Source organism: Canis lupus, chromosome 2 (genome assembly GCF_048164855.1).
Source record: "Canis lupus baileyi chromosome 2, mCanLup2.hap1, whole genome shotgun sequence".
Classification (NCBI taxonomy): domain Eukaryota; kingdom Metazoa; phylum Chordata; class Mammalia; order Carnivora; family Canidae; genus Canis; species Canis lupus.
The window spans coordinates 63,719,680-63,744,667 of NC_132839.1; the positions used below are offsets into that span (position 1 = coordinate 63,719,680).

The following is a 24,988-nucleotide window of genomic DNA, read 5'->3' on the forward strand; positions in this document are numbered from 1 at the left end:
ACCATGTAGGGTGCAGGGGGTCCCTGCCCTGTAATGTCTTCCATGATCCCCCATAACCTGGAGCCTACCCTCGCCCCACTTTTATCACTCCCCAAGCAGGTCTACACTCAGGGGCACAATGGCACACTCCATCCCTCCACAGGCCACACTCTTCCTAAGACATTTTCTTCCACCAGGCTGACTTCAGAGCACCCTTTTAATTTCAGCTACAATGATTCATTCATTCATTCATTCATTCAAGGAGCATTCTGTGCTAGGAACAGGAATAAAAAGGTCAAGGTAGCCACTATCCTACCCAGTGCTCACCTTCTGGGGGGCCACCTGTTTATTTTTCATTCCTAATCATATACTGTGTACTCCAGTGGGGGCACATAAAGTATCTCCATCATCATTTTAGGTTAATAAGGCAATGGCTGCTCATTGAAGTTTATGGGTTTCATCAATGAAGCAGTGCAGCACAATGGTTACAAGCTCTGTGTGCACATGTGCCTGCATACGCACATACACAATGTATACAAGTGTGTATAACTTGGGCCAAGTCTCACTCATCCTTCTTCCTGCCCATGCCCTCCCACTTTACCTCTTGGAGCTCAGGGTAGCTAGTTATAAGACAGGGATAAGTTATGCCAACCTCAAAAGGCCTTTATGAGAACTAAATATAATTTTTCACAGTAACATACTGGCAATGTATCTTACAGATGGTAAGCACTCAGTAATGGCTACTTCTGTGTTTTTTAAAAGATTTATTTATTTGAGGAGCACCTGGGTGGCTCAGCAGTTGAGCATCTGCCTTCAGCTCAGGTTGTGATCCTAGGGTCCTGGGATCGAGTCCCAATCAGGCTCCTCGCCTGATTCTCCCTCTGCCTATGTTTCTGCCTCTATCTCTGTGCCTGTCATGAATAAGTAAAATCTTTATTTATTTGAGAGACAGAGAAAGAGAGCATGTATGCAAGCTGGAGGAGGGGCCAGAGGAGGAGAGAGAGAATTGTCAAGCAGACTCCCCACAGAGCCCAACACGAGGCTCCATCTCACAACCCTGAGATCTTGACCTGAGCCAAAACCAAGAGTTGGACACTCAACTGACTGAGTCACCCAAGTGTCCCAACCATATTTTTAATAAACTATCTCAGATATACCAAAAAATAGGGAAAACCAAATATCCATAAGCTCACGCACATGCTAACTGAACCATTACCAGTATGAAGATTCTGTGTGCTCCTCAGAGATCACACTCCCTGCCCTCAGCCCACCTGTCGCCTCCACATCCTGAGAGCTTTACACCACCTTTTATTTTTTTGTATTTTTTATTTTTTTGCACCACCTTATAGACTTCTAAGATGGCTGCAGCCCCTTACAGCTCATGCCTCGATTCCTAGTTCTCCTGCCTCCCTACTGAACAGCACTAGCCAGAGTAGCCAATGCACAGTGTAGAAACAGTGGGCTACGATTTTCAAGTCTAAGACTTACATAAGACCTCTCCCTGCCCTCTCTTGGATCACCTGCTCCATGAGAAGCCAGCCTTTGTGCTAGGAGGACACCCCAGACATCCCATGGAGAAGACCATGTGGTAAGGCCTCCATCAGGCAATATCAGTACAGCACCTTGGAAGAAGATCCTCCAGCCCCATCATCAGAAGAGCCTTCAGATGTTGCAGCCCAGCCAACATCTTAACTGTGACCTCATGGGACACTCTGAGACAGAGCCACCCAGCTAAGCTGCTCCCAAATTCCTGACCCCTAGAAACTGTCAGATGATCCATGTGTGTTATTGTTTTAAGCCACTAAGTTTTGAGGCAATGTGTTATGCAACACTACATGACTGACACGAATATATATACAAAGAACAGAGACATATAGCATGGCTCAACTCTAATGCATCTGTAAAAATTAGAATCAGGGAAAGTGGAAAAGATTATTTAAAGATGGGAAACAAACCACACACATCAATGTCAATGAAATTGCCACTTGAAGCCGTCAGTAAATAAATTTTTCCTGGGCTTTTCATCACAGGGGGGCCCCTACCTGCTTTCGCTTCCTTGCCTGCAGAGTCCCCTCTCCCCACTCAGGTGCTCACCAGTGGGTCTACAGCAAACTCCAGCAAACTCATCTCCCCACCTGCAGCCCTTCTAACTGTACTCCAGGAACAGAACAGAACACACATCTGAGCTCAGCCTGATGGACAAAAGGAACAAGCTAAACATGTTAATGAACTCAATATGTTTCACAAAGCATATTTTCCTTCATTTGCAAGAAGTTGGACCTCAAAAAAAAAGTCAAGTGGCAGCCAAATGTCCTTGATAGTCATAGTCTTCTATCTAGTGACCCTAGAAAAGGGGTGTCCAGGAAGCAGAGGGAAGGCTTCATCCAACTCTTCCTCTACGGCTGGCCATTGATGAATCAATTAACTACCAAACAAAAACCATCCTCGGAGTCACCACCTCCCAAAAGGAAAACACAACCTAGAAAGACTCAGATTATTCTTCAGGATGGAATAATAGAGCAGCTTCCTCAAGTCTAGGATTACTTATTAGAGAACCAGCACAAACACACTTATAACAATGACATAACTGAACCAGTTAAAAAGAGCATCCTGCCATCATCACTCTCCTGATAACACATAATTACTCAAAACCAACTAGCACCTGAGCCCAGCTGGGAGGAAAGGGGCCCATGGACCTCACATGGCCCCCCAGCAGAGAAGGGGTGGGCACTTGTCTCTAATGCAGAACTGAATTTTAATATTGCAGTGTTCAGTTTGGTTGTTGCATTTAGTAGGATGCCAATGGCCACACTGTGCAGACCAGGCTCTCAAAGGGTGTTTGGAGCCAGAGAGCTCCAGAGCAGCAGCACTGCTCCTCAAGTGCAGAGTACCTCCCCACCCCGTGTCAGCCTTCAGGCCACAGCTTGTCAGCAAGGTCTGGAGTGACAACCTTCGGTTTGTTTTTGGCACATTTCTTAGTATTAGAAAGGCCATTTGAGCACAATTTTGGTCCCCAAAAGCAAAAAAGGGTGGTCTTTATAAAGTGGTTTGAATTCACAGGCACCCATTTTTCTCTCATAATTTCAAATGAGTGGAGAGACCATGGAGAAACAGACTGGGAACAGGCTGGAGTGCAGCTGGCAGGCTGCTTCGAGGGTCCCAGAGCAGGCAGCAATCCAGATGTCCAGCTGTCCACTATTCACACTGCTCAGTGCTCTGCACCATTTCAAATCCAACAGGGACCACAGCTCCTCCACCAAATGCCAGCATCTCCCTGGGATGACGTCTCAGCTCTGAGACAGAGGACACTCATCCAGAGCTACACATTTACTCTTCTGGGAAGTAGGTAAAACAGGTGGGTATGCTACACTTTTCACACTTGATACTGAACTGGTGGGATGTACACACCTTCAACAGCCTGCTCTCCCCCCGCCCCCGACTTCCAGCGGGCTCACTTCACTGGTGTCCAGAGTCCTGCAGGAGCACACACACCACAGCTGTCACTCCTTTAACAACCTTTCTGTTTTGAATACTACACTATCTCCTTGGGCACAAGGGCCAATTTCTCTGGGGCAAATAGCTGGGCATGATATTATAATACATCAAAAACATGCATTTTCAATTCGACTACAGATTGCCAAATTTCTCTTGAAACCAAGTGTAAGGAATGATGGTCCTCCAACTCTGGATGGGGGTTCCCCCTGCTGCTCATCATTTCTGAGGTACTGGCTTGTGTTGCTCACCTGGTGGCCGTGAAGCATGACCCTCATCTTGACTGCCACTTGCGGTTCCCTGGCTGCCAGCAAGGTTGAGCAGCATCTCTTCATGGATGCACTGGCTGCCCAGGCTTTTCTAGAAATTGCCATTTTCATAGCCTTCAGAACTGTCTGAGCGCTGTACACATAGTTCATACTTTCATTTTGTTCATGGTATACTTGGCACATAAACTTTCACAGCTCCCCAAAGGTCTATGATCAGTTTGGCTTAAGAAAACCTCCTCTCTCCCAAAGCACAAAGCTGCTCCACAGGGGCTGAGTTCTGAAACCACTGGCATCCGCCCAGCACCCATCCCAAGCAACCAGCTTGTCCAGCTGTCTGCACCCCTTTCCCATCTGCTTCCACACGCTCAAGAGCCTGTTCTGGGCTCTACTCTGGGCGCTGTCACTGCCCTCAATATCCCAGCACAAATATCACTGCTTTCAATAACAGAATATCCTGTGTGACAGGGCAAGTCCTCAGGCCAAGCTCCTCTTCAAATGTGGCTATTTATCATCTTTGCACTTAAAAAGTGCAAAGAATTTCCTATTGGGAGTCTTATTAGGATTATACATAATTTATAGTTTAATATAAGGAGAACTGACAACTTCAACTTCAGAATATTGAACCTTCCTATATGTTTACATTTCTGTTTACTTAGGTCTGGTAAAATACTAAGAGTTATTTTTCTCCAAGTTATACATATTCTGTTATATTTTTTTTCTTGGTACCTATTTTTTTTTGTTGCAGTCATAAATGGTATCTTTTTTTTAAGATTTTATTTTTAAGTAACATCTATACCCTACATGGGGCTCAAACTCACAACCCTGAGATCAAGAGTCACATGCTCCACCAACTGAGCCAGCCAAGTGCCCCAAATGGTCTCTGTCTTAATATTATGTTTCCTCATTATTGTTGTTCTTGTATATTGATCTTCGATCCAGCAGTCCTAGTGAACTTTTATTAATTCTAAAGATTTTCTGTAGATTCTCTTAAGTTTTCCCCACCTCTGCAAACAACATTCCTTTCCCTTACCTTAGCATACTGGCTATTTTCTCTACAACACTTAATGTAAGTGGTTAAGGATAGGTATCTTGTCTTGTTCACAATTTTAAAGAGAATGCTTCTAAAGTTTCATCAGTAAGTATGATGCCTGCTGAAAGTTTCTGATTGATACCTTTCAATAGAGTAAAGAAGTCACCTTCTAATTCTGGCTTGCTAACTTTGTATCAAAGAACAATGAATTTGGGGCACCTGAGTGGCTCAGTGCTTGAACATTTACTTTGGCTCAGGTCGTGATCCCCAGGTCTTAGGATCGAGTCCTGCATCAGGCTCTCTGTGAGGAGCCTGCTTCTCCCTCTGCCTATATCTCTGCCTCTCTCTGTGTGTCTCTCATGAATAAATAAATAAAATCTTAACAACAATAACAAAAAGAGCAATGAATTTTACCAAATGCCTTTTCTCCATCTACTGAGAGGATCATTTAATGTGCAACATAGTGAATCACATACTAGATTTCTCACATTGCATCACCTGAGAAAAGCCCTACCAACCCACTCACTTCAAGTAATATCAAACATAACAAAAAACGGAGACCTAATCCCTTCAGTTCTTTACAATCAAGCTTTACAATGTACTAAAAGATGCCTTATTCTATGACGACAATCAAGAAAAGTGTTCAAATACCTTCATTGTTGTTATGTTCCTGTCCTTGATATCTTCTCATCCACCATGGGAGAGACATTTCTGTAACCAAGAGTGCAGAGCCAAGCATCTCTGCACCCAAGGATGAAAATGACTGTTCCCTAACAATATTTATTTATTAAACCTAAAATCTCAGCCAGGCTCACTACAGACTGTGCTGATAATGTTGAGAAGTAGAGGAACTGCACTGAAGGGATGTCCCTCAAATTCAGGAAATCCCCAGAATAAATACACAACACCTCAGAACCCAACACAGTGCTGACCTCATCCCTGTGCTTCTGACAGAAGACCAAAAACCGGGATGCTGCATCTCCCTTCCTGCTCCGTGGAGTGGAGGCCACGCTCTTCTTCCTTCCAGGAGGACACCCAACTCCTCTCTTGGGGTCAGCTTCTGCCACCTTCTGAGGAGTACTCTTTACTGTCCCAGGCTCACTTTCTTGGTTTTCGGCAGAGCCAGACAGCTTGGCTCTCCGCCTTCTCTTGATGGGAATGCCCTCTTCTCTCAGGGACTTGGGGTTATCAGCAGCTTCTTCAATGACTCCTGAGGATTCTACCACTTGTGCCGGAGACTCCACAGCAATGCTTGCCTCCTTAGCTACATGAGGGTTGAGGTGAAGCTGGTCCCCCACATAGAGAAAAGTGAACTTAGCTTTCCGTTCCTCTATGGACATGCTTGCAGCTTCTTCTGCTTGAACAATGCCCATTTCCCACTGGGCCCTCAATTTCCCTGAAATAGGTTTCAACAGCTGAAAAGAAAAACATATGACATTGTAAATTTCTTTATATAAGCAAAAAAATTAATCCACTTTAAAGAAAGATACTTTTACAATTCCAGATAAATTTAGAAATCAAACACTATAAAGCCAATTAACTTGAAGGTTTTATATAGTACTCAGCCCAATATAATAACTGTTTCTTTAAACTAGAAATCAGTTCTCATCACATTATATATTATAGACAACATTTTATATATTTTCGTATATACAAAATAATTAAAATTATAAAACAAATTACCTCTATCATCAAATGAGTAATGAAAACTGTCTCTAATGAAACTTGTCATGTTTTATAACAGCATACTTGGGCAAAGTTAAACAATGACAGACATAAATAAGCCATTACAATATATCAAGCAACCATAATTTCAAAATAAGATAAATAAGAATAAAATTAAAGTTTTGGTCTAAAATTATACTTAAGGAACATCTATCACCTTAATTTTCTCAGCTTTCGTGGGTGCCTGCTTGGCACTTTCCTGGCATAATTTTTCAAACTGTCCTTCTCCTTCAAAAGCTACAAGGCTCTTCTCAAATATCCAAGCTCTTTCTGGGGCATCACCAAAGAACTGTACGTGATACTGGCGTGCACTCTTTTTCTGACCTAGTTTTTGAAATAAAATGTTAGAACTTGAAAGTTGGAATTTGGGATGAAATTAGGCAAGTCTATTAATAATTACTGATATGAAGCTGGAAGCTGCTTTGAAGTTGTTTTATTTGGTGCTGTTTGAGTCTGTTAACCTCAAAAAAAGTTCTACTCTTTTTATCCCCACCATGCTCCACGTCAAGGAGAAAAGAAATGCATTTATCAGGGACTCAGATAAGATTCAAATTCAACTAGGAATGGACGTAGACATCTCCTCCCTTCCAAGATCCACTTAAAAAGATTACCAAATAAAGAAGGCAAGAAAGGATATCAACAAAGGGGCCATTCAACAGAGAGGGGACTCTGCAGCAATGAAGGGGACAGACTGGTTGTCAGCCTAAGTTTAAATCCCAAACCAAACCCATCACCTACCAGCTGGACAAGCTTGGGCCAGTTCCTCACCCACAAAGCTCACAGAGGGAATTAGGACACCAATGACCTCTGAGGGCAGCCATGAGGCAACAGGGTAACCCCCCAAGAGGTCCACTGCTGTTCCTCTTAGAATAAAGGAAGAAGCCACATCCTACAGTGCAGCCAGAAGGGAGGTGGGTGAGGAAAGAGACGCTTGATCCCAAAATCCAAGCGAGGAGGTGCCATATTCAGCTTAGAAAGAGTAAAGTTGAAAACAAGGAAGCTGGTTAAAAAGTCAGATCTCAGGGTGCCTGGGCAGCTCAGTCGGTTAAGCATCTGACTCTTGCTTGATCTCAGCTTAGGTCTTGATCTCAGGGTTGTGAGTTCAAGCCGTGTGTTGAACTTAAAAAAAAAAAAAAAAAGAATTTTTTTTTAATTAAAAATAATAAAATGGTCTCAAGGCCTGGATAGCTCAGTGTTTGAGCTTCTGCCTTTGGCTCAGGGCGTGGTCCCGGGTCTGGGGATCGGGTCCCACATGGTCTCCCTGTGAGGAGCCTGCTTCTCCCTCTGTCTATGTCTCTGCCTCTCTCTCTGTATCTCTCATGAATAAAAAAATTAAATATTTAAAAATAAATAAATAAATAATAAAAGGTCAGATCTCTGTGTCAAGTGGAGGGAGGAAAAGGGATCTCCATGGGAGGACTGCTAGCCCCTGCTTCTTCATAGAGAATGCTGGCCACAAGAAATCCAAGAACACTTCCTAAAGAACCAAGACACCCCAAAGGAAAAACTTCTCCAGTCTTTTGGAGATCCTCCCAACTACAAGGCCAATGACCAACTGGACCCTCTAAAATAAGCTAAGAAAAAAATAATAATAATAAGCTAAGAGTCTCCTCACATACATGCTGCAGCAGTTCTGAGTGGTGCCCTCTCAAACACAAATGCAGTGTCAAGGACCCCCAAGACCCAGGGAAGCCTCAGCATAAATGAATCCAAGATACACAGAAATAAGCAGTCTCTGCAAGGCCACACACACAACTCCAGGAAGAGAGGACACCTAATAAAGAAAATCTCTAGTTTGCTATTAAAAGAGAACAGAGAAAAAGAGTGATTAGAGACTTTAAAATACAATTTAAAAAAATAGCAAGAAATCTTGGAAAGTAAGTTAAGAATCTCTCAGAAGGGGAACCTGAGTGGCTCAGTGTTGAGCATCTACCTTCGGCTTAGGGCGTGATCCCAGGGTCCTGGGATCGAGTCCCACATTGGGCTCCCTGCAGAGAACCTACTTCTCCCTCTGTCTATGTCTCTGCCTCTTTCTGTGTCTCTCATGAATGAATAAACAAATTATAAAAATTAAAAAAAAAAATCTCTCAGAAAGAAGAAAAAGAGAAAGATGAAAAACATCTACTTCCATAAGCAACCTATAAGATCAACCCAGGAAGTACCGTACCCAAGTAATTACTCTTCTAGCGAGAGAAACAGAGAAAGTTGTCAAAAAAAAAAAACACACACACACACACACACACACACAAACAAACACAAGACCATGTCTCAGAACTGAAACAATCCTAAGTGTCTCATCTAATACACACACCAATGCACATGTTTGTGACATTTGAGCTGTTGGGGGAAGAGACAAGTGCAGCTTCCATGTCCATGGAACAAAAAGTAGGATAACAAGGTACTTCAGGGGATCCCTGGGTGGCTCAGTGGTTTAGTGCCTGCCTTTGGCTCAGGGAGTGATCCTGGAGTCCTGGGATCAAGTCCCGGGATCAAGTCCCACATCAGGCTCTCTGCATGGAGTCTGCTTCTCCCTCTGCCTGTGTTTCTGCCTCTGTGTGTGTGTGTGTGTGTCTGTATCTGAATGAATAAAATCTTAAAAAAATAAAAAATAAAAAAACAAGGTACTTCAAAGGGCAGCCTGGGTGGCTCAGCAGTTTAACGCCTGCCTTCAGCCCAGGGAGTGATCCTAGAGACTCAGGATCGAGTCCCAAGTCGGGCTCCCTGCATGAAGCCTGCTTCTCCCTCTGCCTGTATCTCTGTGTGTGTGTGTCTCTCATGAAGAAATAGAATCTTTAAAAAAAAAAATCAACAAGGTGAAGTACTTTTTTTTTTCTTTCTTTCTTTTTTTTTTTTTTAATTCATGAAAGACACAGAGAGAGAGGCAGAGACACAGGCAGAGGGAGAAGCAGGCTCCATGCGGGAGCCCGACGTGGGACTCGATCCCGGGTCTCCAGGATCACACCCTGGGCTGCAGGAGGCGCTAAACTGCTGCGCCACCGGGGCTGCCCTCAAGAACAACTCCTGATGCTAGGAGGAAATGATGTAAAACCTTCAAAATTCTGAAAAGAATTATTTTCAACATAAAATTCTATGAGCCAAACCACAAAAGTGGAATCCTCTGAATGACAGGGAATCAAATTTACCTCCCATGCACACTTTCTTAGAATCCCAAAAATATACTCCAGCAGAAAAGAAAAACTAACCAAGAGTGAGCACAGTGCAGAGCCACAGAAAACAATGCATGTAACCCGGGAAAGCACTTTTAAAAAGTCTAAGATTACTACTATGCATAAGATTAAGGGTGCCAGTGATACAGATTGAGGGAGGAAAACGGAAGATTCTAGGAGACAACTCCAGGCTCAGTCCCAGAGTCTGCTTGAGATTCTCTCTCCCTCTCCTTCTGCCACTCCCCTGCTCATGCACCATCTCTCTAAATAAATAATCTTTTTTAAAAAGATTTTTAAACTTATTTGAGAGAGCAAGTGAGAAAGTGAGCACAAGCAGGGGGAATGGCAGAATGAGAGGGAGAAGCAGACTTCCTGCAGAGCAGAAAGCCCAATGTAGGACTTGATTCCAGGACCCTAGGATCATGAGCTGAAGGCAGACGGTTCACCGACTGAGCCACCCTGGCACCCAATAAATAAATTATCTTAAAAAAAAAAAAAAAAAAAAAAGATGAGGTCCAAGGAGCAGGAAAGAAAATGGTAATCAAGCGCAGGTTTCCAGGCAGCCCGGGATGGCTCAGTGGTTTAGCGCCACCTTCAGCCCAGGGCGTGATCCTGGAGACCCGGAATCGAGTCCCATGTGGGGTTCCCTGCATGGAGCCTGCTTCTCTGCCTGTCTCTGCCTCTCTCTCTCTGTGTCTCTCATGAACAAATAAATAAAAATTTAAAAAAATAATAATAAAAAGAAAAGCAGGGGTGCTTGCCAGGCTCAGCAGTGGAGGATGTGACTCTTGATCTTGGGGTCATGGGTTCAAGCCCCATGTTGGGTGTAGAGCTGAAGGAAGGAAGGAAGGAGGGAAGGAAAGCAAGCAGGTGGGCAGGCAGGCAGGAGGGAAGGCAGGAAGGAGAGAAGGCAGGCAGGCAACAATTAACTCCAAGAAAAACAAAAAGTTGTACAAAAAAAAGAAAAGGCGACTAATACACTTTGCTTTTCACTGAATGATATTTTGCAATCATAATCAAAATTATGTAAATACTTGTTTGCTGTAATAAAAACAGTGAGTTAATCTGCCCCCTGGAGTGGCTAGCTAGTAGGCTAAAAATTAAAACAAATAAAAAGCACCAAAAAACTGAGTTAGAGTTAATTATATGTAGAGGATGGGAAGAAAAGAAACAATTGAAGAGATCCAGCTTCATTTTCCATAATAAAAAATCAACAGAAAATATCTGAATAATGTTAAATCAAAAGATAGTAATTAAAACTAGAAGCAAATGTTGGAAGAGCTAAAAATAATTAGCTCTAAGGAGAAGATTGAACTATTTTTCACTGTTAACCTTTCAGTAGAATTTGGTCTGTTTATAAGTGCATATACTGATTTGATTTTACAATTCAAATTGGAATTCAAAGATACATTAAGGGATTTGGGACTTCTTGCATTACTTTAATACTTGGAAAGAACTTTCCTTGGTCATGAAAAGGACTACAAACGACACCACAGCATTCGCGTAATGAAGAAAATCTGTTATAGTGCTTAAGATAAGATGCACTATATGAACTTACATTATTTTTTAAAAATAGTTAATTACACAGAAAAATGCTCCTTATAAGTCAGGTGGAAGAAAAGCAGAGAAGGGGCAGGCACTTGGGTGGCTCAGTGGTTGAGCGTCTGCCTTTAGCTCAGGGCATGATCCCAGGGTCCTCGGATTGAGTCCCACATTGGACTCTCCTCAGGGAGCCTGCTTCTCCCTCTGCCTATGTCTCTGCCTCTCTCTGTGTGCCTCACATGAATAAACAAATAATCCTTTTTAAATAAATAAATAAATAAATAAATAAATAAATAAATAAATAAATAAATAAATAAATTTATTTGGTTCAAGTGAGAGGTGAAAATCTCAGTTTTATTTTACCACATAATTAACCAGCTATCCCACCATTTATTAGTAATTATTTCTTCTGTGATTTCTGATGTTCATCAATCATGGTTGGTTCTTACAATCCCTTCTAAGAAAACCTTTCCTCCACCAATAATAGCCCAAATACCTAATTTTTCACTACAATCCTTTCCTCCCCATCATGGCCCAGCAGACTTAAGGTGGCCCCTGAGCCTCTGAGCCAGACTGAGCCAGTCTCTCTACAGATTCTACAGAATCCTTTAATAGCAGTCACCCATGCATGCAGAATGGACCCCATACAGACAAGGCTCCAGGGTGGAAGAGAAGCCATAAAAAAAAAAAAAAAATGCAGACAAGTGTCTACAGAAGCAAGAATAGAGCACAGGGACAAAAATCCCAAGGACATGACCTCACAAAGTTCTAAGGAAATACAGGACAAGTATCATCATGCTTGAATTTCCTGGTTTAGCCCCTGGGGGGCACTAGAGCACCAAAATAGGTAAAGCAGAAACGCGATATGGCAAAAAAATAGGCACATTCATTTTTTTTAAAGATTTATTTATTCATCAGAGACACGGGGGGGGGGGGGGGGGTGGCAGAGAGAGAAGCAGGCTCCAGGCAGGAAGCCCGATGCGGGACTCAATCCCAGGATCCCAGGATCATGCCCTGGGCCAAAGGCAGGTGCTAAACCGTGGAGCCACCCAGGGATCCCCACAATAGGCACATTCATTATCACAGTGGGTGATTTTAACACAACCTCACTTAGTACTGAGAGAAGCAAAAAAGGAAAAAATCAGTGAGAAGATTATACTATCAAATAACCCAAGATATAAGAAAGCCAGATGACCTGTAATAGTTTTAGAAAATGTTGGAATTTAGAAATAAGGCAATGAGGGTTCCCTTCCATAACAGAAAAAGGGACAAAAATTTCCCCAGTTATCTGATGAGAAGACTAGTGAGATAAAGGTGTACAAGAAGATGGTGAAGCTCCCAGATGCAACAGAATTCAGTTTTCTTCACAGTACCATATCTAAGACATACATTTATTTCTGTTTCCAACTTATAGAGTCAGGTCTCAAAGCTGCTCATCCATCTGGATGCCCTTGTAGATAGCAAGCAAGACAAGTTATGCTTACTATATATCACAAAAATGCTACTAAAGCTTTCATTAACTTAGCTTTTCAAAGGAAATTTGAACTTTCAAAAGAGTCTGGATTGAGCTGCAGCCTATGGAGGTGTATTCTTTTCTGCATGTAGATTATACTTCAATTTTTAAAGTCTAAGTACATTACTAAGATCCAAATTCAAGCACATCTATAAATCCAAGCATGATAAGTTAAAAAGAAAACAAAAGAAGTACACACACACACACACACACACAAAAAAAAAAAAAAAAGAAGGAGAGAAAATCTGGGTAGGGGGTAGGGTGAGGCAGTTGTAAAAGAAAATGCCCACTTCACAAGGCCCCCATGTTCAACCAGCTCTGTGCCAGAAGCCACCCCTTCTTCAGGTCCCTGGGCCCAACACAGACACCTAAACTCCCAAAGCACACCCACCCCTTACCATGTCACTCCCACCCACTATAGAGCTGCTGTTTGGAGCCAAGTCTCAGGACTGCCTGGAGTGCTACTTTACACATCCCTGGTGAATCCTCTGACTCCCATAGCAATGAACACAACTGGGCCCAGATCTGGGCTTCTACACACCACGGTCTTCTAAAAAAGATCCAAGTTTTTTCCCAAGAAAACGGATGATTCCATGACTAGGGCAAACAAAGTATAAAATGAGCAAGGAACATCTTGTTGGGCCACATGTAAGAAGTGCTCAAAGTCCGAATGAGAGGTCAAAGGGACACTGCTCAAGGGACCTCATGAGACTCTTGCTGGTTAAATTTGGGACAATTTGAGCATCAAAATGTAAAATGAGGGCAACCCGGGTGGCTCAGTGGTTTAGCGTCACCTTCAGCCCAGGGCGTGATCCTGTAGACCTGGGATCGAGTCCCATGTCAGGCTCCCTGCATGGAGCCTGCTTCTCCCTCTGCCTGTGTCTCTGCCCCTCTCTCTCTCTGTGTTTCTCATGAATAAATAAATAAAATCTTTTTTAAAAAATGAGGGGGATCCCTGGGTGGCTCAGCGGTTTGGCGCCTGCCTTTGGCCCAGGGCACGATCCTGAAGTCCCGAGATCGAGTCCTGTGTCGGGCTCCCGACATGGAGCCTGCTTCTCCTTCTGCCTGTGTCTCTGTCTCTGCCTCCACACCCCCCTGCCCCCGTGTGTCTATCATAAATAAATAAATATTTTTTTTAAAGATTTTATTTATTTACTCATGAGGGACACAGAGAGAGAGAGAGAGAGAGAGAGGCAGAGACACAGGCAGAGGGAGAAGCAGGCTCCATGCAGGGAGCCTGACATGGGACTTGATCCTGGGTCTCCAGGATCACACCCTGGGCGGAAGGCGGCGCTAAACCACTGAGCCACCGGGGCTGCCCAATAAATAAATATTTTTTAAAAAATGTAAAATGAGTAAGAATAAGGAGTTGGGGGACTGAGTGATGGCCACTGAGACAAGCATATGAGGGAATGAGCACTGGGTGCTATATGCAACTGATGAATCACTAAATTCTACCTCTGAAACTAATAAAACACTATATGCTAATTAAAGTGAATTTTAAAAAAATTTTTTTTAAATGTTAAGGTGTCTGGGTAGCTCAGTGGTTGAGTGTCTGCTTTGACTCACGTTATGATCCTGGAGTCCTGGGGTGGAGTCCCACATCAGGCTCCCAGCAGAGAGCCTGATTCTCCCTCTGCCTGTGTTTCTGCCTCTCTCTGTGTCTCTCATGAATAAATAAGTAAAATCTTTTTAAAAAAAAATTTTTTTAGAAGAGTAAGGACAGAAAGCCTGGGTGGCTCAGATGATTGGATGTCTGCCTTTGGCTCAGGTCATGGTCTCAGGGTCCTGAGATTGAGCCCCACATCATGCTCCCAACTTGGTGGGGAGTCTGCTTCTCCCTCTTCCTCTGCCCCTCCTCCTGCTTGTACATTCTCTCTCACTCTCAAATGAAAAAAAAAAAAGGGTAAGGACTATACTATGTAACAAAATTTTTAAGAAGCAGCTCATTTTCACAGAAAAATACCAGTTAATTAAGCACAGAAAGCAAGACAAAAATCAACAGTTACCATTTTATAGAGCCATGGGTCATGAGTGCTGACACCATGAGGTGAGACTAGCAGGGGAAACTAATCTCCAACCACAGCCACAGATCACTCGCTAATGACAAAAAAGGCCTATATTTTCCATTGGCCACCACCTCCTGGGAAGTGGGATAGCTGACCCCAAGAGCTCCTGATGAAATTCAACTGAAGGGAGTGTCCTTCTGTCACTACCACCACCGGCTCCCCATTCTGTTTCTTCTGACTCCTCTTTTCAAAGGTCATGTGACTATCCTATCAGTTAGAGAATTCACCCTGGCTCCCTTCCTTTTGGACTACTTTTCAAATGCACATTACCAGTCTTCTGAAGTTGATGTGCTTGTGATTATGAGTGCTGCCTTCCCTGTGTCCCCAAATAATTCCTAGAGAAACACATTGCAAGAAGGCAGGTATTGAGGGAAGGGCTAAGCTCAAGCCCCTTCCCTCAAGAACACCAAGAGGTACTCCTGAATCGTCTTGTGAACCTGAATCTGATCACAAGAGACTAGAGCAGTTGAGAATGGGCTGGGGCAGGAAGTGCTGTTGTACACTGCAGAAGTCTAAACAGACAGGACAGCTAAATGCAATGCAAGCATCCTTTTCAATCCAGAGTGAAGAAAAAACAGGCACAGAGAAAATACTGAAGATTACTGGGGAAGTCTAAGCAAGAGCCACGATGATGGGGCAGAGTCACTGATACAGTGCTCCCTACATGTGGCTGGGTGCTCAGTTGTGTGGAAAGCAGTCCTTGTTCTTAAAAAATCCCTGCTGGCACATCTAGGGGTGAGGCACCATGACACCTACAGCCTACATTCACATGGGTTGGCCAAGAGGAGAGTGTCCACATTCAGAAAGAGATGGAGCAGGTCACCAAAACGTTTAAAGTTTGCAAATATAGCTGAGGGTACATGGATGTCCGCTGCATTGTTCTACTTTGAACCATGCGCTTGGGAAGGTTTTTTTTTTTTTTTTTGGGGGGGGTTTAAATAAAAAACGAACAAGCAATAATACAAAAATATTTCACAAAGCAAACAAATGACAAGATGGCACTGCTATGAAAGCCAGGGCACATCTGGCGACATAAAGGCACTAAGAATGGGTACAAATTTATTTAAAGTAAATGACCCAACACTAAGATCCTGCAGGGAAATAACTGGCCAAACCGGAATGTTTTCAGAAAAGAGTCCCAGAGGTGTCTGGGGGAAAGGGATAGGATAGATACAATAAAATATCTGGTTTTATTTTTTTTTTAAGATTTTATTTATTTATTCATGAGAGAGAGAGAGAGAGGCAGAGACATAGGCAGAGGGAGAGGGCCTCATACGAAGTGGAACCCTCAGACATTAAAAAGGAATTGCTTAAAAAAAAAAAGAAAAAAGAAAAAAAAGGAATTGCTTGTGATAGGTTAGGAAGACCAGTGGCATGAGACTCATAATGCCCACACTGACTCCCACTTTGCTTTGCGGCATGGTTTTAGAGGAGCTGGGAAGGAACCAGCAGCACTCAGGCACATCAGTGTGCCTGCCCAGCCTCTGTCTCAACTGATAGTTTTTTTCATACTTGACCAAGTCTAGAATCCTCTGGGGTACATCCTGGGGTCCCTAAGCCTCATGGAAGGGACTCCCCAATTCCATCAAGCTGAGGATGCCAAAGGTCCTCCATGAAGTCAGAGCTAAAGCCACCCCAAAGGGTCTTCTCTGGCCACCACACATCGTAAGCAGATATGCTTTCCTGAACCTTGAGGCAGAGTCTAACCACCCCTGGGGGCAGGAAGGTGGGCAGGACTCAGACAGAGGCACTCAGGACTCAAGCATAGTCCCCTTCATCCTGAACCCATCTCCTCTCAAGGCTGTTTACCAGAGAGGTTCCCCTGTACCCCATCCCCAGCAGCCATCTGCTTCACATACACAGCAAGCCAATAGCACCCCAACCTATAGTGAGAGCAGCAATGCTGCTCCTGTGAGAGCTCAGGCCTCCAGTCAAAGAACAGGAGGGGACATGTACTCACATACCCCTAAGATGTCCTATAAGGCTGACTGATCAGCAGTACTAGAGGGTTGGGAAGGCCGCCTGGCCCAGCCCACAGCTCTAGTCACCACACCTTTTAAGGGTGCAAAGATCAGTTGGGCACTACCTTGGCTCAGCTCCAACACTGTGCTCACCATCTATCACCTTCCTCAAACTGAATTCAAACTCTACTCTGGAAGAACTTTCTACAAGAATCTCAAACCACCTGAACTCATTTTTCCCTCCAAAACACATGAGTTTTTCTGTTTTGTGAGCTCTCCAATTAATATTTAAATTAGCATCTACTCTAATCTGTATCACTAATATATTCTTAATGTGTTCTAATTTCAATTGCTCTATGGACCAATTTATATTCCCAAGTTTCATGATGCCAAAGAAGAATAGTTCTATTTTTTTTCCTTCTTCCCACAGGCCTAAAAAATAAACTGGTAGTATAAAATATGATTTCTGAAAATCATGCTGAAATAAGCAATCACTATTTATCTAAACAATAATAAATTATCATAAAACCTGGAAACCAATATAAAGCCAAGACCACTCCTCTATTAATACTAATTCAATCAATAAAGTACATATCTGAGTTGGATATAAAAAGAAATGACAATGTGTTACATCTGAACCAATTATTAACTTTAAAGCTGCAAAAATGAATGACATAAATTCAACAACAAAGAAACAAAATCCGATTCACATATAAGCAAAGGATTAGAATAGACATTTCTTCAGAAACATTAAAATGGCCAATAGCGGGCAGCCCCAGTGGCGCAGCGGTTTAGCGCCGCCTGCAGCCCAGGGTGTGATCCTGGAGACCCAGGATCGAGTCCCACATCAGGCTCCCTGCATGGAGCCTGCTTCTCTCTCTGCCTGTCTCTGCCTCTCTCTCTCTCTCTCTGTGTCTCTCATGAATAAATAAATAAAATCTTTAAAAAAAAAATGGCCAATAGCACAAGAAAAGACACTCAGCATCACTAATCCTTAGGAAATTGCAAACCAAAACTACAAAAAGTAGACAGACAATAGAACGGTGGGTGCCAAGGGTTGGGAGGAGCAGGAATGGGCACCGAGGTTCAGATTCACAAGATGAGTGAGTCCTGGGATGGATGGTGGTGATGACCATACAACAATGTGAAAATGTTTAATACGACTGAGCTGTGCCTTTAAAAATGGTCAAGATGGGGAAAAAAAAAAAGGTCTAGATGGTAGAGTTTATGTGTATTTTAGCACAATTTTTTTAAATAGGAAAAAAAAAAGAAAGAACTATCGTAGGGCTATGGAAAAGTAAAAACAAAAAAAAGTTTGCACATTAGAAAGAGTAAGTGCAGAAAGGGAAAGATGGAAAAATAATCCATAAACACAATACCTTTAAGTTTGGTATAGTTGTGAAGGAGTGGATCAGCAGAAACCATGCATGGCCACCAAGGGTAACCGGACACTTTGGACCACACCAAATCACCGACATTATATTTCAACAGGTGGTCTTTATCTCTGCCAGTATTTGGACAGGACTCTTTCTTAGCTGCAATCTGAAAATGAACAAAAGACATACTAACACATCCAATAAGTACTTCTAAACCCAGCCTTCTATCCACAGATTAATCAGACTATAGGTTTAAAACACACACACACACACACACACACACACACACACACCCCTAAAGGAGGAGCATACTGGGGGCACATGGGTGGCTCAGGCTGATTAATAAGCAACTGACTTCAGCTCAGGTCATGATCTCCAGGGGGTCCTGGGATCCAGGCTGACATGGGCTCCCTACTCAGCGGGGAGTCGGCTTCTCCCTCTCCCTCTGCCCCTTCCTGCCACTCATACTCTCTCTCAAATAAATAAAATCTTAAAAAAAAAAAAAAAAAAAGGAACATGCTTCCCCTGCTATCACTTCATCAAAATTGTCCCTTGCTCTAGCTAAAGAATTAGCACAGTGCCTGGCACACACAGTAGGTAATCAACATTATGAACCTACATAAATTGATTTCCTTGGCCTGGTAGATGGTCTTTAATGGTGCTTTATTCACTTAGTCCAAAAAGAATTTTCATAGATCAAATCCATATTCTGACCCTCCCACTCCCCAGCCATGTATCTGTCATTTCTCTGGAGCACATGCATCACTCGCAGGAAAGGGCCCAGAGTGACAAGGACATCAGGAAGGCGTGGCCACAGGTCTCAGCCTCATTTGTTGATCTGAGTCCTGGGGCTGTAAGCTTGTTTCTCCACCTGAGAACACAAGTGACTTTAGGAGTCTGAAGACCCGACCAGGGCCACTATCACCACACACCCCTCTCAGTTCTGCCCTCCAGTGGGACAAGCACAGTCAGCATAGCCCCCTCTTGGGTGTGAATTCCCCAGCTTTCTCTTAAGAGCTCTACATACTTGGGCAAAAAGCTTAATTGGTTTGGGCTTCAGTTTACTCATCTGTAAACCAAGGACAGCAGATTTGAAATCTCACTGGTTGTTAAAAGGATTAGTGTGCATGGTGGTAAGGGCTGGCCTAGAGCTGCCACATTACACACTGCATTACAGAATAATTTTATTTATTCTATCAGAAGTATTCTTCTTTGCGGGATATGCTTGGTGTAATAATAGGTAGAGTACCTCAAAAAACGCCAGCTGATTACTCCACGGTATCCCAGTTTTATATTTTTTGTCATCTAAGCCACACGACAGCCCCATAAAGATGAGTAGTATCACCTCCATACTGAAGATGGAGAGTCAAAATTCAGGAATTTTACCCAAGTCTTTACAAAATCAAGTAGCAGAGCAGGAAAGAACTTGCACCAGCCTCTTCCCTTATGAAAGAGTGAGGTCCCCTACAATCATGGGCATTTCAAAACCCACTGTATCAGCCCAGCTCACTAAATCGATCTTTAAAAAGTTCACCGTAGGAGTTACATTAGCAAAAGCTAAACAGCTCCTGAGCACTTAAAACACTGTTTTCAAACCCTTAAAAACTTTCATTATTTTAATGACTTCAAGGAAACTGTGGCCATTTCCCCTCTTATCTGTGAAAGTTGTAAATAAAATTCCTCAATTGTAATTTTAAACTAAATATTCCAACCCAAACCGGTTTCAGGTTCCCTTTGCCCACCCCTGCAAGTGAACCTGGAGTTTCAGGTAAAGACCAACAGGCACCAGGCACCTTCCAAATTCTGTTCATATAGACTGTATAGACTGCCAGCCCCTGGCACCCCCCTAGTTCCTTCAGCCAAGGCCAGAGTTCCCTGACTGTTTTGTATGACTTAAATTAAGTAGTGGGCCATCCTGAGTGCCACGTTAAGATACAGTGACATAAACCACTACATTCCTTCACTATAGGTTGGGGGTTTCCACCCAGTGTTTGATGAGTGAACACTTGCTCAGATGTGTTCCGAATGCTGGGCTCTGCATTGGGAACCCAGAAAATGAAGGTATAAGAACACAACCTTGGTCCTCAAGGAGGCAGACCATCTGCTGGACCCCTGGTAGAGGAGACAAGCTAAGTGGACAGAGGACCATGTGGAAGGACAGGAGTACTCCTGCATAACACAGCTTTGTTCCCTATTCCTCACATGGCACAAATTTAAGAAGCCCGATGCTAGATCCCCACACACCTCTATCATTAGGCTAAATTATGTCTCTGGAGAGAAGATCAGTGAAAAAGAGTACAGTCTAAAGATCAAGGGCTCTGGAACTGGCCAGACCTGAGTTTAGAAACTGGTTTTACCTCTTGAGCCACTTTCATCTTGATCACTTAGTTAACCTCTCCAGGCCTCACCACTGGCTCAACAGCTGCTGAGAGGCCAAAGGTGGGCAATGTCAGGGTATCCTGATGCAGGGGCCCAGGCCACGGGCAGACGGGGAGAACTGGAGAGCAGATGCATGGCAGCCTCTCCTCACCTCCGCCCGACCCCACACGCAGAGGCCCCCCTCACGATCCTCCCCTGGCCACAACTCTTCACAGATACCTTTTTATCTGAGGGACTTGAGATCTTGGACACCAGTGCTGCTTCGACAAGACCCTGCTCCAGGAAGGAGTCGTATTTTATGCTTCTCTTCCTGCTCCTTCTTGCTTTATTTTCTGCTTTTTGTCCATTTTCTTCTGACTGGGATACAGCAGCAGCACCGTCACCACAAATTGAAGATTCAAAGAGAGGTTTCCCATTCATGTATGTTTTGGTGATCTTCAGCTTAATCTCCGGAGAGCCATTTTTGATAGGGGTGGTGTTAGGCGGTGTCCCAAGTCCTTTCCCTTCCTGTGACTCAAAACGTAATTTGGCATCATGAGCACCAGGTTCTCCATTAAATACACGGGAAGTTAGATCTTTCAGCTTCTCAGATGGAATAAAGGGAAGGGCATCGTGGCCATTAAATTTTTGCATGACCCCCTCCTGCAGACTGGTAGAGAGGTGGGCTTTGCTGAGGAATACAGAACATTCACGATTCACTTCACAGTTCTGAGTCTTTCCGTTTGTATTGCCAAGGATTTCTGGTGCCTGCTTCATCTTTATGCACTCTACAACTTTCTGAACAGAAAGAGGATTTTTTTGATGCTAAATTCCATTCAGCCCAGATGCTTCTGTTCTTAGAACACTACAGTATTAGAAAAACAAAAATAAAAAGAAACATAATGTTTAAAACCTAACTTAAGTATGCCAATACCTCTACAGCTTTGTGTGGTTATTTGTTTCAAGGCAATTTATGATATTTACATAATCATTTAGGTCACAGAAGGCAGTTCTAATACTTCAAAAATGAGACAGAATCACAAAATGATAAAACTGAAAGGAAAGGAACAAGGATAATTTTTAAGGAGAACACAAAAGTCAGGCCGCCGAGTCGCACCACCACCACCACCAACTAGCAATGAATGTGGCCGTGGACACGTGATTCAGTTGGCTCAACCACTGCTGAAATGGGGAGATCACCACTAGTACATGTGCCTGGGGCAGCTAACACAAGGCCTTTGTAAAAGGACAGAGGGAAAAGCTCAAAAACAAAGTTCCCCTGGGCACAGCTGAGGACTCCAGGCAGAGGTTCAGCCACATGCCCAAGGTTACTAATCAGCACAACAGAAAACCAGATCTCCCAGTCCCTGCCACACCATTAGCTCCAGATTAATGGTGGGGGCAGTTAAAAAATGAGTCAGTTCTGGTTTACACTCTGACTAGTCATTTAATCTCTGTCTTCTACCCTGTCCTTGCCCAGGCCCAAACTAACTGCTTATTGACAAGAAGCATTGCAGGAATGGTAAATTCTCTTCAGCTATCTCCTGAAGATTAACTAGCAAGGTCAACACCACTGAGCCATAACATGCACTACTTGCCTTTGGCCACGCTGGCCACTTGAGGCCCAAGGGCAGCAGGGGGCAATTTTAGGAAGACCCTTTAGGTTACGTTACGTGTGATGATTGGGGTCCTTACTGTACAGCTATAGTCCTCTCTTGGGGACACCAATGATGGCACTGAAACCCAAAGGACAGCTAGTAACCAGGGACAGGCAGGCACCCATTCCAGCTAGGAAGACATTCACCAAGATGGCATTTTGTCAGCTACCAGTGAGAGCCCCCCACCCAAGACGGCAGCACCAGCTCATGGGACACCAGCGAGAAGCTGAGAGCACAGAGCAGAGAGGTCCACACATGCACAGCAGCAGTTCTCAACTGTGGAAGCCTCTATTTCCCAGGGACACTTAGCATGGTCTGGAAACACTGTGTGATTGCTACCACTAGGGAGCTGTTACTGGCCTCTACTGGGGAGGGTCAAGAAGCTTGTTAAATACGCTTTGACCCACAGGACCGCCTCCATATCAGAAAACTATCTGGCCAAAATGCCAACAGTGCCAAGGTGGAGAAATCTGAGGTGCAGCAATAAGGAACATAGACCTCACTGGAGAGACATGGGGGAAAAAGGAGCACATGAAGCAGCCCGAGCTCCAGGGAGTGTCCTGCGCACCCAGTAGCCTCCTGACATGGAACTTGTGGGATAGCACGCACTTTTACTCACATGGTATTTTTTTTATGTAAATTATTACAACTCAAGTCACATTAACTGGGTAAAAATATAAAAAACAATTACTTGAAGACATGAAGAGAGACTGAAAGCAGGAAGAAAATCAATGGGAGTCAGCTCCTGGAGGAAAGTGCCAGGAGAGCGTGCCGGCTTTCAGTTTTGTGCCTAAGGAGAGTTTGAGGCAACAGGAACAGCTGTACAAGAAGTAAAACTTCGGGGCACCTAGGTGGCTCAGTGGGTGCAGGATCTGCCTTTGGCTCAGGTCATGATCCCAGGGTCCCGGGATCAAGCCTCACGTCCGTCAGGCTCTCCACTCAGCAAGGAGTCTGCTTTGCCCTCTCCCTCTCCCCCACTCTCTCTTAAATAACTACAAATCTTTAAAAAAAAAAAAAAAAAAAGTAAAACTAATAGAAGAGAGCCATTCTGCATAGAAACCGTGCCCAGGGGATCCCTGGGTGGCTCAGCGTCTGCCTTTGGCGTCTGCCTTTGGCTCAGGGCGTGATCCTGGAGTCCTGGGATCGGGTCCCGCGTTGGGCTCCCTGCATGGAGCCTGCTTCTCCCTCTGCCTTGCCCGTGTCTCTGCCTCTCTCTGTGTGTCTCTCATGAATAAATAAATAAAATCTTTTTAAAAATAAATAAATAAATAAACCGTGCCCAAATTCCAGGTAGATACATATATGGGATAGAGTCCAAGAAGCCCAGTTTATAAAATAACTGAAACAAGATTCCAGCTGCTGGACAAAAAACAAACCAATACATCACTTTAAGATCAAAACCAAAGTGAGATCCTACATCACACCCAGTAGGATGGCTACTCTCAAAAATATCATGAAGTAACAAGTGTTGGTGAGGATGTGGAGAAATTGGAACCCTGTGCAATGTCAATACAAGTGCAAAATGGTGCAGCCGTCATGGAAAACAATATGAAAATCCCTCACAAAATTAAAGATAGAACTACCATATAAGGGCAGCCCCGGTGGCCCAGAAGTTTAGTGCCACCTTCAGCCCAAAGCATGATCCTGGAGACCCGGGATTGAGTCCCACACATCAGACTCAAACCACCTGAACTCATTTTTCCCTCCAAAACACATGAGTTTTTCTGTTTTGTGAGCTCTCCAATTAATATTTAAATTAGCATCTACTCTAATCTGTATCACTAATATATTCTTAATGTGTTCTAATTTCAATTGCTCCATGGACCAATTTATATTCCCAAGTTTCATGATGCCAAAGAAGAATAGTTCTATTTTTTTCCTTCTTCCCACAGGCCTAAAAAATAAACTGGTAGTATAAAATATGATTTCTGAAAATCATGCTGAAATAAGCAATCACTATTTATCTAAACAATAATAAATTATCATAAAACCTGGAAACCAATATAAAGCCAAGACCACTCCTCTATTAATACTAATTCAATCAATAAAGTACATATCTGAGTTGGATATAAAAAGAAATGACAATGTGTTACATCTGAACCAATTATTAACTTTAAAGCTGCAAAAATGAATGACATAAATTCAACAACAAAGAAACAAAATCCGATTCACATATAAGCAAAGGATTAGAATAGACATTTCTTCAGAAACATTAAAATAGCCAATAGCGGGCAGCCCCAGTGGCGCAGCGGTTTAGCGCCGCCTGCAGCCCAGGGTGTGATCCTGGAGACCCAGGATCGAGTCCCACATCAGGCTCCCTGCATGGAGCCTGCTTCTCCCTCTGCCTGTCTCTGCCTCTCTCTCTCTCTCTCTCTGTCTCTCATGAATAAATAAATAAAATCTCTAAAAAAAAAAAAAAAAAAAAAAAAAGAACCACCATATGACCCAACAATTCCACATCTGGGTATGTATCCAAAGGAACTGAAAGCAGAGTCTCAAGGAGATGCCTGCCTCCCCATGTTCACAACAGCACTCTTCACAGCAGCTAAGACACAGAAGAACCCAAGTGTCCATCAATCAATGAATGGATAAGCAAAATGTGGTCCAACCACACGATGAAATGTTATTCAGCCTGAAACAGGAAGGACACTCTGCCACCTGCCACCACCTGGATGAACCTGGAGGACATTGTGCTCAGAGAAGTGACCAAGTCACAGAAGGACAAATTCCATAGGATCCCACTTACATGAGGTCCCTAGAGGAGACAGATCTGTGGAGAGAGAAGGTCGATGGTGGGAACCTCAGGCGAGGGGTAGGGGGAAATAGGGAGTTGGTGCTTAATAGGTATA

The 24,988-nt window shown here is 43.5% G+C and overlaps 1 protein-coding gene across 1 annotated transcript in view; it reads right to left on the reverse strand.

Annotated features, from left to right (window-relative positions):
• Window positions 1-21,317, reverse strand: part of NSD2 (nuclear receptor binding SET domain protein 2) — a 60,351-nt gene extending 39,034 nt beyond the window's left edge. The window contains 5 exon segments of the mRNA XM_072804286.1: window positions 5,703-6,185; window positions 6,653-6,819; window positions 18,127-18,289; window positions 20,722-21,299; window positions 21,302-21,317. Coding sequence (XP_072660387.1) covers window positions 5,703-6,185; window positions 6,653-6,819; window positions 18,127-18,289; window positions 20,722-21,299; window positions 21,302-21,317 — 1,407 coding nt within the window.
• Between the last annotated feature and the right edge of the window lie 3,671 nt (window positions 21,318-24,988).